Raw genomic sequence first — 11,647 nt, forward strand, 5'->3', positions numbered from 1 at the left:
ATATTGGAATTTGATGGCGGTAATAATGAGATCAATTTAAAAAATTACATATAACTTCTAGTAATACTATAAACATGTATAAGAGTGTACATATAAATATACATATATATATATTATTAATATGTATTATACTTATCATTTTTGTAATAAAAAAAACAAAATATTATATTTTACTTTTTAAACTTATACAATTATTAAATTTGTCTCGATCTAATTATATTAATATTTATTATTACATAATACATATTATTGTGTGACATATGCATTCTATAATTTCATATCTATTATGATATATATATATTCTTTTAAGTTAAATTATCTTTCAACAACAATAAGGCCTAACAAGAAATAATATTATTTTATAATGATAAAAATGAACATAAAAAAGTACAAAATATATCTACTAATATATACAATGTTATATTAATATATTAATATTATTATGGACGGATGAAATATTTAGCAAAGTCTTATAACATTAGCTTAAATCATTAATATGATAATCTTTCAAGTTTTCTATGTACAAAGTGTTTTTTAATATTTTATAAATGGTAATACTAAAAAACATTTTGTATATATATGAACACATATTGTTTTTAATTTTTTATTTGAATATAGTTTTTTTTAGAAAAATAAATAAAACAGCTGTAATAAAAAATATTTTAAAAATATATTATACAGCTGTTTGCGGGATACCTTGAACTAAATGTGTCTTGCTTTTACTTTTGGGTAAAGAAGACTGACTCATAGCTTTGCTTAATTTAGGTTGTCCATTTGGTGAACTGGTAACAAATCCTTCCGAACGCATATCTTTCAATGAAGTATTAGAATTACTTCTTAGCGATGGAGTCGAACTGAATTTTCGATTATGTGCTAATCGTTCTTGAAGCTTTATTTCATTTTGTCGCGGTATTCTAGATTTGATTGGTGGCATATCACGATATTCATGAATATTTTCCTTTGAAGTACGAGTTATATTCTCGATTCCCTCCGAAGGTTCATCGTCTCGTACCATCAGGATGTCTCCGCTATAGTAGTGGTCAGATTGTCTAAGCATAAGAAAAAATACAAAATTATTGTAAAAAAATATAATTCAAATATGATTATTTACTAATTCCAATATAAATGAAATGTAAAAAAATAAATTAAATTAATAATAAAACCAAAATGAAAAATTCTTTAATTCATAATCTATAATTAATTAATCTATCTTATTTAATACAAGAGCTTTTAATATTTAAAGCTGTGCAATGAAATATAAAAAGTTTATGCATTACCTGCATATAATCTGGCAGCCTTTGTTTTGCTGCATGAATTATAAGCAAAGATAAAAATGTGTATATGTTATGTTAATTTTCAATCTTAAATATTATTTTTTATAATAAATATTTATTTTTTTATTAAATCAGAACCATCACCCATCATGCATTATTAAAATAAAAATACTATCACGGGGTTGGTTCTGTTTACCTTTTCTTACCTTTTGGCATTGCGCCAAAGCATACAACATACTACAGAAAGCACGATTAATAACAGGCAGGCAGTGGAAACTGACCAAAAGGCAATTTGCAATGGTTGTTTTGGTTCCCACCAATACTGTAATAATAAGAATAATAAAAGAAAAAATAAACAAAAGAATTTCCTAAATTTATATATAAAAAAAAAATATATATAATATTCTTACTTCAGTAACTGGAGGATATGTAGGTACTAAACGACCGATAACAGTTGGTAAATATATAGACCAGAAGGCACTTTCAGTTTGTCTATAGTTCAATAAAATTGAACTATTAAAAGTAGTATTGATATTTAAATATCGTAATTGACCGGGCTTAGCAACATCAAAGTGTAATCCTAAAATTTGCGATGGTGTTGGATTTCTAAAATCCAATGAAATAAAAGAAATATTCATTTAAGAATATTTATATATATTTAAAAATATATAATTAAAAATAATAATAATAAAATAGTAATAATTAAAAATAATTTAACTTTATATTATTTAAAAACTTACCCATACTTTGCAAAATTTGAGTATGTCTGCATAAAAAAATGACTCATATTCCGATCATTGTCTGTCCACATATCTCTCTTTAAATTCCACTTCTGAGGGAAAAATTCTAAATAATATAATAATTTTGTTATTATATTATTTTTAACGAAAAGTTTTAAATTATTGCAAACTTACCAATATCCATAAACGGCGCTCCTGTTAGCCAAAGAAGTTCAATATCGTGAGGAACGCTTCGCCACTGTGGTAATTTTAATGCTTCCACTGTTGTATTTAATACATATAAATACGTAGGTACATGTTTTTCTATTAACAATTTCGCCATTTTATCAAATGGAGCAACATAATGAAAGTCAGATAAAAGCTGAAAATGCAACATTATATAAATATTTAATTATAAAAAAAAAAAGTATATATCAAAATATATATATATATTTTTTGAATTTACATTAATATATTGATCACGAATATGTGTAATATTTTTTGGGTCTGGCCAATATGTATACATGTATTTTATAGCTTCATATACTCCTTGAGAATTTAAAGTATAATTATATTGAAGAACAAGTTCCCAGATTTTTTGTTCGAATAATTCTACATCTATGATATATTGATTTCTGGCCAATGTGACATTGTTATCTGCAATAAATTAAATATTTAATTTATAAATATATAAAATTATAAAAATTTAAAAGAACATACATATAAGATATGCTGCTTCTTGAGTAGTTACACCAGCCATATATGCTAAATTATTTTTAAACCTATGATTCTTTATACTTTCTTCAGGTGTTTCCATAAAAAAACGCCAATCTGATGCTCTCCAATCTTCGTACCAATTATCAGGTATTGTGAAATTGATATCCAATACTGGTGCCCATGGAAACATTCCAATATGTGGCTTCAATTCAGAATTACCCAATTCAAAAAAAGATCTACCATTTTTCAAGCATTGCACTAATTTCCAATTGCTTTCTATGCTACAGCCTAACATTTCTGCATATACTCTGGATGTATTTTGTGCCCTGTATTTATCTATTATAACTGCCCAGTCTGCTAATGCAGAACCCGATTGAGCTATTACTTTTGATACCATTTCTCTAGTTTTGGGTGCAATCATTAATAACCCTGCACTTACAGCTCCAGCACCAGGTCCAAAAAGAGTTATTGCATCAGGATTACCATTAAAAGCTTTGATATTATCATATACCCATCTCAATGCCATAGCTTGATCCAAAATTCCATAATTTCCAGGACTATTTTCATCTCCTGTACTTAAAAATCCTAAAACTCCCAATCGATAGTTAATAGAAACAACTACTACATTATAAAATGCAGCTAACATATGAGCTGGAAATAAATTGCTAGCTCCATGAGAAAATTCTCCACCATGAATATAGAACATCACTGCGTATGGCTGAGCTAAACCAGAATCAATTGATGGAGTAAAAATATTCAAATACAAACAATCTTCATCTACATCTCGGATTCCTTTAGTAGCACCAGTATATGCACTAGGCTGAGGACAAGCTGGTCCCCAATCCACAGCTTGTAATAGTTGCCAACCTTTATGAGGTCTAGGTGGTTTAAAACGTCCTTCCTTTGTAGGTGGCATAGCATAAGGAATACCAAGAAATACATTAACATGCTTTGTAACTCTTTCAACTGGTAAACTCCAAGGTCTATGTCTTGCTTGAGGACTATCATATAAATAAACTTTAAATCCTTGCACTTGTCCATAATTTGTGCTCACAGTTACATCTCTATGTAGATTTTTAGAGTCAGGTCTCTCTTTTCCTTGAAGATCTTCTCGCCAACCACTTAACACTCCAGGTAAAGGAAATCTTGAAGTTGTATCCTTTAAAATAACATTTTTAATTATAATCTTATATATTAAAAATAAATAAATATATTAACATATATTATTATTCATTATAATACAAAATTAATTATCATTTATTTTATCTTACCTCATAAAGATACCGATTCTCCGGTGCTTTGGCATGTTCTTTGTAAACAACGTCCAAATAACTAGGACGATATCCATACCTTCTGTCTTTGTAAACATAAGTGTCGGTTCGATGATCCGGCCCATTTAAAGGCACATATACTCCATCACGACTGTAATACCGATTACCTGGGGATATTTGTTCGTGACAGATTACCGTAATTGTGAAGAGACAAAGATAAAAACAGACGCGTCCAATCGACGAGTATGGAATACTTGCAGCCATCTTGCCCGCGTGCGAGTTGGTTTTTCACACAAACAAACAAATGTATGTATACGATGTATATACATGCATAATACTTCTTTAGACATATAGTAAAACGAGAAACTCGGTCTTCTAAGAAACTCTCAATGAAGTAAGAAAAAGGGAAAGCTATTATGAAAGTAAAATCTTACTAGTAGTTATATTCTTATTAAAAATATATACGGAAAAGAGTAATCATTATAGAAATAACTGAAACACATTTCTTTTCTTTTTAAAAAAAGAAAAGGGTAAACGTTCGATTTTTGTACACGTGCGCTTACGAAATCAATGGATTGATACACGCGTAGGCCAACACCCTGTAACTGTCACGTTTTAAAACTATTATTTTTTAATTAAAATTAGCAAACATTTAAATCTAATTTATATGTATATGCTATAATAAGTTATAATTCACATTTAAAATATTATTTTTTATAAATTTATATTATATCATAAATATTTTTGTTTTGAGTATTATGTATCATCGAATGATAACTATTTGATATTACTACGAATAAAAAGAATAAACGAAAAATTATGAAACAGCCAAATTATTCAAAATAAATTCACTAAAACTGATTCACAATTACATTATAACAAATATGAAGTTTCAAAAATTATTTACGATAGATATATTACTGGGACTAACGTTCAAAACGTACTGAATGGTAATATTACTCTTGCGTGCAAATACACGCTGCGAAGACCATCTATCCACTAATAAATACTTGTCATACACTAAAGCGATACAGCCAGAGTAGTGATTCAAAAATTTCTATAATCATCTAAGTATGCCATCGCATGAACGGGATTTATACTTTTATATATGATCTGTTCACAGACTCTTATCTAGCGATTTTATCTGAAATAGATTACATCAGTGATACTCATTATAAATAATACTTTCAATAAATACAAATCATTTAATGAACTTATCAAAAAATTTCTCTTAATATTTAAATCAAATCTTTTATTTTTTTTTTTTTTGTAAATTTTAATGATTTTTAAAAGTAAAATAAAAAATCAGATTATCATTATACCATTGAAACTGATGATATATCATGAAGTATGAATAATACGATAATCAATGATTTCACTGTTGTTTTTATCAATAAAAAATCTTTCCATTATGATAATCTTGTACCATTTTTTTTATTTTCTTTTAAAAAACCGACTGATGATAATAATATGAAGATTTTACATTTAGAAATATATATTATTCGAAATATATATTTTTCTACCATCAAAGTTGTAACAAAGTAAAAGTCTTTTCTGTTGCTTTCTATGCTTCCCCTTCAAGCGAATTCTCCAATTTACAGCAATTGCTGGATTTATTATCCATTCCCCAGTCAACTTTACTCACACGCTTGTACAGTCCCAGTAAAAAACTGGACTGGCTTAATCACTTTTATCCGTTCTCAGCTATCCTCTTGCAATCGTCACGCTTGACACGACGGGGTTGACTTCTGAAAACAAAAGTGAATATAAAGTAGCAGTTATTGTACAATAAAAAATTTTTTAAATATAATATATATTTTTTTAAAATAATTATTTATAATAATAAATTATTTCTTGATTATAAAAAGATCTGTTTTTGAAATTTAGATTAGAGATTACGCATATGATGTTTAATTTTAATAAGAAGATATAAATATGATTTGAAGACGATTAGTCTTTTATATATTGTAAAATGTTCAAATTTAAATAGTTTATAATGAATACATTTATTATTCATAACATTCAGGCTATCCTAATTCAGCATTTAAATAGACTTTATTATAATTGTTGTTTACATCCTATTGTGCGTATATTTTCTTTTTGTTTGATATTAAAATGAAATCATGGGAATAGGACATTCCTTGATAAATATAATTATTTTGTCCAATTTAAAAAAAATCAAAAAATCTAAAAAAATTTTGGAATACTTATTAACATATCTGCTTTATTATATAATTTATTTCAATAAAAATAAACTTCCTTTCTAAAGAATGATAGTGAAAGATACAATTTTGTGTGAATTAAAATTGCAAAATTAACAAATTCCATTATAAATTTAAAATGTATTTTCAAAAATGTATTTTTCGCAAAAAAAAAAAAAAAAAAAAATATCAAAAGAAAAGATAAAATAATTAAAAATTATCAAATAACATATTCTAATATTAACTATTAATTCCCAATAGAATGTAATCCATATAAGATACTATAATATTAATTATATATTAATCATTTTCTTTCTTAACATTTCACTTTCATCTAGGATATTCTTCTCAGAAAATTTTACTTTTTTTAGGATATATAATTTGCGCGTAGTGACCAGCAGATTTCCTTGAGTTTTAAGAACAGATGCACCGGTGGTGGTCGAAGGGTGGGGGCGGTGCGATGGTGGAGGCACTCGCACAGTCCAGGGCCCACTTGTTCGACGATCGTCTTGTCACTCGAAAGTGCGTTACCATTCTGGCAACATTGGTTTCATGTGTCTATTTCTTGTCCAATCTTGTGCTCTTTCATTGTGTCAATATTTTACAATTCATCTATGAACTACTCAAATCTTATTCTATCCCTTATTATTGTGTGGAAGTGTGAACTTTGTGACATTGAACATTTTGAAGTGCATTCTAAATATAATATAATAAAAAGAATGCTTTAAAAAAATTATAAAAAATAGAATAGATTATTTCTTCTTTTATCAATTTATTATATATTAAGAAAAAAAAATGCCTACGGAAACGTTTTCAAAAGAGTTAGATGCTCATATTGTGACTTTACTTACGAGGATCTCTTCGTTGAAGGAAAATAATACAGAACTCTTGGAGAAGAAAGCGCCTATGTCTATAGAAGCTCGCAGCTTAGAACTTTGGAGAGCAGTGGCTGTTGAGTGTTTCGCTACTTTTCTTTTCAGTCTTATCGTATCTGGCGCAGCTGCGTCTTCCGCGGTTTCTGGAAGCGGACTCTCCGTCTTAGCCACTGCTATAGCATCCGGCTTTGCAATTTCGGCAATCTACTTCATCTTTGGTCATATCAGTGGTAAGTTTCACAATTTGAATAATGCTTTCATAATTTTCAAAGTAATCCCAGCAATTTTTAATATTTTTAATAACATACATTTTTGATTGTGATGTTATGTTAAAAAGTATTTCATATTTTTTATATTTATTAATTGCGTTTTAGACAAATAATTAAAAATATTATGTTTTTGAAATAATTTCTTGATATATAAAAGTATTTTATATTAATTGTGAAAACTTTTTACTTATGCACACTATCGTATCGTTTATATTCGCTCTTTACGATTCCATCTCTCTCGATTGACTCATTAACCAATTATAACTAATGGAAATACACTATGCATATAGTAGAGCATGTGCGAGAGCGTGTCCTAGATGGCACATGTATATATATTTCATATATCATCTTATGTAGATATTTGTTTCCTTGTTTTTTAAATAAAAATCCAGATAAATATTTTTTTCAGAATAAAATATAATTTTGTTCGTTTGTATAATTTAGCAAAAATTTCTTCAATTTTGCAAAGAGTTTTTTTAATTGTATTATTCTAAATATTGATTTTGTCTATTTGAATAGAGAATATCTTCCACTTTTTAATGCTTTAATAGCAACTGATATGCAAATAGCATGAGTTGAGTGTAAAATATTAATTTGCATCGCATGCGAATAAAATTGATTCGAAAATTGATTTTTTATAAAATATCCTTCTGGACTTCACTCTTCAAAATTCTCACATATCCATATATGAGGGTTCCATATTTCTAATTCATAAATATCTGTAATTTTTAACACTTATTTGGAATAGTAAAACATATAATTCTATAATAAAAAACATAATTCTAATTTTTATAAATATAAATATAGAAAATATAAAATAAATCATAACATAAAGTGATATTCAATTTTGTTTTGTATATTATAAGATTGTTATAAAACTTGTAATAAAATGGTACAGGTAGTCATGTGAATCCAGCTGTCTCAGTATCTTTCGCTTTGTGTCGACGAATCTCTCTCCTACGAGCTGCTCTCTACATTGCTGCACAGTGTGGAGGTGGTATAGCCGGTGCTGCAATGTTGTATGGGTGAGTGATCATTTAAATATTAGATAATTATTATCATCTAATGTATATTATAATAATTAGATAATTATTATTATAAAATCCATGAAGCATCCATATCAAATTAAATTCTTTTATTTTTATATAATAAGTATAATTTTAACACTTCGAATGCAAAGGATTTAACACGATAAATTTCCAAACCAAAAAAACTTTGTTAAGTGTTCATACACATGGAAAAACACGATATAGAAAAAAGACGAGATACGAAGAGCAGCTGTTAGATAGCTGGAATCCGAGAAGGCTGCACGATCAAATCCCTAAAGTTTTTCTGTTCCTTTGAAGTTTTTAAAAAGTTCTGAAATCAATAACATTATCGTCATTAAATTCTTATATGAAAATGAACGCATTCATTTTTATAATTATTACTAAAATTTAATTAACTGAAATACAAAGGACGTATTATAAAGTGTTTTCGAAAATCCATTTTAAATAATGCAGATTTTTGTAAAGATGAATTTAAAATAATGAAAATTTGTAATAAAAAACATAATAAAAATAAAAAAAATAAATGACAATAAAAAAAATAATTTTTTAAGAATGCATTATTTATAAGGCAATTTTTTTCTTTTAAGAATTAAATTTGGTTATGTTACTTTCGTGTCACGTTATAAAGTGTTTCAAGTTATCTTACATACCCTCTAGCTACGATTGTAAGAACTATTGTTCGATATTTTAAAGTACATATACTTATAGATCGATATTATATATTTATCGATATTTATTATTATTATTATTATTAAAAGATCTTTATTATTAATTCTATAGATAATCTATAATAATTTGTTGGGGCAGCGAATTTCTGTAGGCAGACGGTGATCAGGAGCGCGTGAGCATGCTGTTTTTTTTCTCTTCGGTCGAAAAGAGAGATCGCCCGCGTGCAACTCGGTGCACGTGCCTCAATTTTGTCCGTCGTTAAAGAATCTGGCTAGAGGGCAAAAAAAATTGAAGGGAAAAAATTTTTTTATGTTTTATTCTTATATTCTATATATTTTTATATCTTGTATATATTGTTTTTTTTTTTTTCTATTAGTGGAGAAAAAGAAAACGAAGGATATCAAACTCATATTTGATTCCGAATTTATCATCCTTATAAAAGAAATAACATAAAACATAACATGTTTCTTTATAAAATAAAGCAAATCAATTAATGAATTAATACTAAATTCTTACAAGATTATTATTAAGAAATTTGTTTATTTTTACCATAATATTTATTTATGATCCATGATTCGGTAAAAAGATTTGAAAACGGGAAAATGAAGAGTAACGAGGAAAGTGAGAGAGGCAGAAAGAGGCACGCGTAATTGGCAGAGTTAGGGGGAGAAACTTCTTCGAAGGTGAGCACCTGCCTCGTTCCGTGTATGCTGCGGCAGGCCACCGTCTTGCAGCTGCCGCAGATGTTCCATGGACCGAAAAAGATCGCGCGGAAAAAGGATCGAGCAGGCACCAGAGACGAAGATAATGAATACCTATGCGTGGTGAGGTGGGACAAGTTTCACGACGCGATCGCCTCTTATTGAAGGAGGACATGCTACGATCTGGGCCCACAGAGCAGATGTTCTCTCCGTTTCTGAGGATCATTGTCCTCCATTTTTCCTTCTATCTTCTTCTTTATTTTCTTTTTTCTTCTTCCCTCTTCTTCTTCCTGTCATTTCTTATTTCTTATTGCATGCTTGGAATTATTTTCGAAATATATATATATATATAAAATGAATTCTAAGAAAGAAATACTAAATAAGTGTAAATGTAATCGTATCGTAATGTTACGATATATAGAGGATTATTCAACCTGTAACACAGCGTTACAGGTTAGTACTTACATATGGAAGTGTAGAGATTTGTAGATATGCTTGCTTTTATGGTAATAATTGTAAAATATAAGAACGTACAAGAAACATTCATTAATCTTAACATTATTATTATTATTATTATTATTATCCATCTATTAATGTTTATATATATATTAAAAATATTTCAATATTTCCCCTTTATGTATTCATTAAATACCTGTAAAAGATAATTAAATTAATTATCAAATCTTGAAAATTAAAATAATATAAAGTTAAATTTTGTTTTTTTAAATAATTTTTTCCTATTAATTAAATATATTAAATTATATTTTTCTTAAATGCATAATATGGAATTATATAGGTGACCATAGACATCCCTAACAGTTCGATGCAACGACAGATCCGTCATCGACAGTACGATCATCCTTGGACCACCATATGACCGCACAAAGAGATAACAAGTGCACGATATGTACCGAAATAATAATCGAACAATACTCTAGTTAACCGATCGGGTTCGTCATCCCTTCCAGAAATATCTCCAGGGAGTGCATACACCCCAATGGGAAAAAAGGGAATCAGAGAGGGAAAAAGACATGGCCAAGGGAGAGATGAGGAAAGAAATAACACATATTCTTGCATCTGTTGCGACTGGGTCACTCGATGGTGTGTGTCTGGCGTTTGTAAAACACATATCCTTACGTTTTGTCGAGGGATGGTCGTAGCTCCCACTGCGATACTTCCCTGGAATATAAATAAAAAAAAAAGAAATGGAGAGACAGCCAAGCAGAGATAGATCGTAAACTGAATTGACATGAGCTAAGAGATTATTACGAGAATCGCGAGATCTAACTATCCGGAAAGGATTTAGTATCGACACATTACAAGAATTTCCCATTATCTTTTTATCTAATTTTTCAATGGCAGAAGAAGAATACAAAATAGATTATAATATATTGCCATAGAAAAAGACTAACTACTATCCTACCTTTTCTCACATTTTCCAATTACAAATCTCAAATTGTTGACAATTTAATTAATTATTTAAATTTTATATATACAAGTGTTATAAAAAATTTATATTTTCTATTCATGTAACAAAAGGGAATAGCTATGTCGATACAGAGATTGAATAAGGAACAGTTTGAAAACAGATATTAAAAATGGTGATATAAAACTATTTGTCAAGGGTGTTTACCACCACGGATTGGAGAACAGCTGTGAGGAAGCAGGTGTGTGTGTGACGTCAAATAAGACACACGCAGTGCGCGTGGTGAACCGGATGTCCAGCAAAGAAACAGTCTCATCATGCATTTCCTGTTCTTCAAAATTATCTATGATACAATATATATCTATGATAGTCAAGTTCCGTTTCTAAAATCTAGAACAATTGATTTCTTGTACGATTGCATGCAAAACTATTATTTTTGAATTTTAAAACTCTCTCTCTCTCTCTCTCTCTCTCTC

The 11,647-nt window shown here is 28.4% G+C and overlaps 2 protein-coding genes and 2 long non-coding RNA genes across 8 annotated transcripts in view; 1 reads left to right on the forward strand and 3 right to left on the reverse strand.

Annotated features, from left to right (window-relative positions):
• Positions 1–456: 456 nt before the first annotated feature.
• On the reverse strand, positions 457–4,654 carry LOC102671421 (neuroligin-4, Y-linked). Of its 3 annotated transcripts, XM_006621674.2 has the most exons (9): positions 3,982–4,654; positions 2,714–3,869; positions 2,460–2,650; positions 2,189–2,375; positions 2,015–2,120; positions 1,685–1,880; positions 1,481–1,596; positions 1,278–1,306; positions 703–1,049 (listed from the first exon to the last, which is right to left on the reverse strand). In XM_006621674.2, exons 1-9 carry the CDS (start codon positions 4,243–4,245, stop codon positions 1,015–1,017), a joined length of 2,280 nt encoding a protein of 759 aa, XP_006621737.1. In that variant the 5' UTR covers positions 4,246–4,654; the 3' UTR covers positions 703–1,014. The 3 variants fall into 3 exon arrangements, with proteins under 3 accessions (XP_006621736.1, XP_006621737.1, XP_031369248.1); XM_006621673.2 differs by lacking the exon at positions 1,278–1,306 and having other exon boundaries at positions 457–1,049; positions 3,982–4,245; XM_031513388.1 differs by lacking the exon at positions 1,278–1,306 and having other exon boundaries at positions 711–1,049; positions 1,471–1,596.
• Positions 4,655–6,578: 1,924 nt separating this feature from the next.
• Positions 6,579–11,647, forward strand: part of LOC102671282 (neurogenic protein big brain) — a 13,593-nt gene continuing 8,524 nt past the window's right edge. Inside the window, exons 1-2 of the mRNA XM_006621672.2 lie at positions 6,579–7,287; positions 8,225–8,351. Coding sequence (XP_006621735.1) covers positions 6,978–7,287; positions 8,225–8,351 — 437 coding nt within the window. The 5' untranslated portion in view covers positions 6,579–6,977. The remainder of the gene's footprint in view (positions 7,288–8,224; positions 8,352–11,647) is intronic.
• LOC102671184 lies at positions 8,167–10,303 on the reverse strand. The gene is made up of 4 exons (XR_422600.2): positions 9,860–10,303; positions 8,772–9,315; positions 8,559–8,685; positions 8,167–8,335 (listed from the first exon to the last, which is right to left on the reverse strand). It is a non-coding gene; the product is annotated as an uncharacterized LOC102671184 (long non-coding RNA).
• LOC116186358 overlaps positions 10,339–11,647 on the reverse strand; it is a 2,462-nt gene continuing 1,153 nt past the window's right edge. For 2 of the 3 annotated variants that reach the window (XR_004151338.1, XR_004151337.1), the window contains exons 4-5: positions 11,379–11,561; positions 10,802–10,924 (exon numbers count right to left, since the gene is read on the reverse strand). This is a non-coding gene — a long non-coding RNA (uncharacterized LOC116186358). Of the gene's footprint in view, positions 10,398–10,801; positions 10,925–11,378; positions 11,562–11,647 lie in introns of those variants that run through there. The other variant, XR_004151339.1, reaches the window with a different exon arrangement.

Source organism: Apis dorsata, unplaced genomic scaffold (assembly GCF_000469605.1).
Source record: "Apis dorsata unplaced genomic scaffold, Apis dorsata 1.3 scaffold_631, whole genome shotgun sequence".
Taxonomy (NCBI): domain Eukaryota; kingdom Metazoa; phylum Arthropoda; class Insecta; order Hymenoptera; family Apidae; genus Apis; species Apis dorsata.

Bases quoted from the DNA above. Each gene is read 5' to 3' on its own strand.
- LOC102671421 (XM_006621673.2), bottom strand. From the start codon at position 4,245: ATGGCTGCAAGTATTCCATACTCGTCGATTGGACGCGTCTGTTTTTAT. The intron at 3,870-3,981 runs GTAAGATAAAAT...GTTATTTTAAAG, and splicing joins AGAATCGGTATCTTTATGAG to GATACAACTTCAAGATTTCC. The intron at 1,597-1,684 runs GTAAGAATATTA...TTATTATTACAG, and splicing joins CATATCCTCCAGTTACTGAA to TATTGGTGGGAACCAAAACA.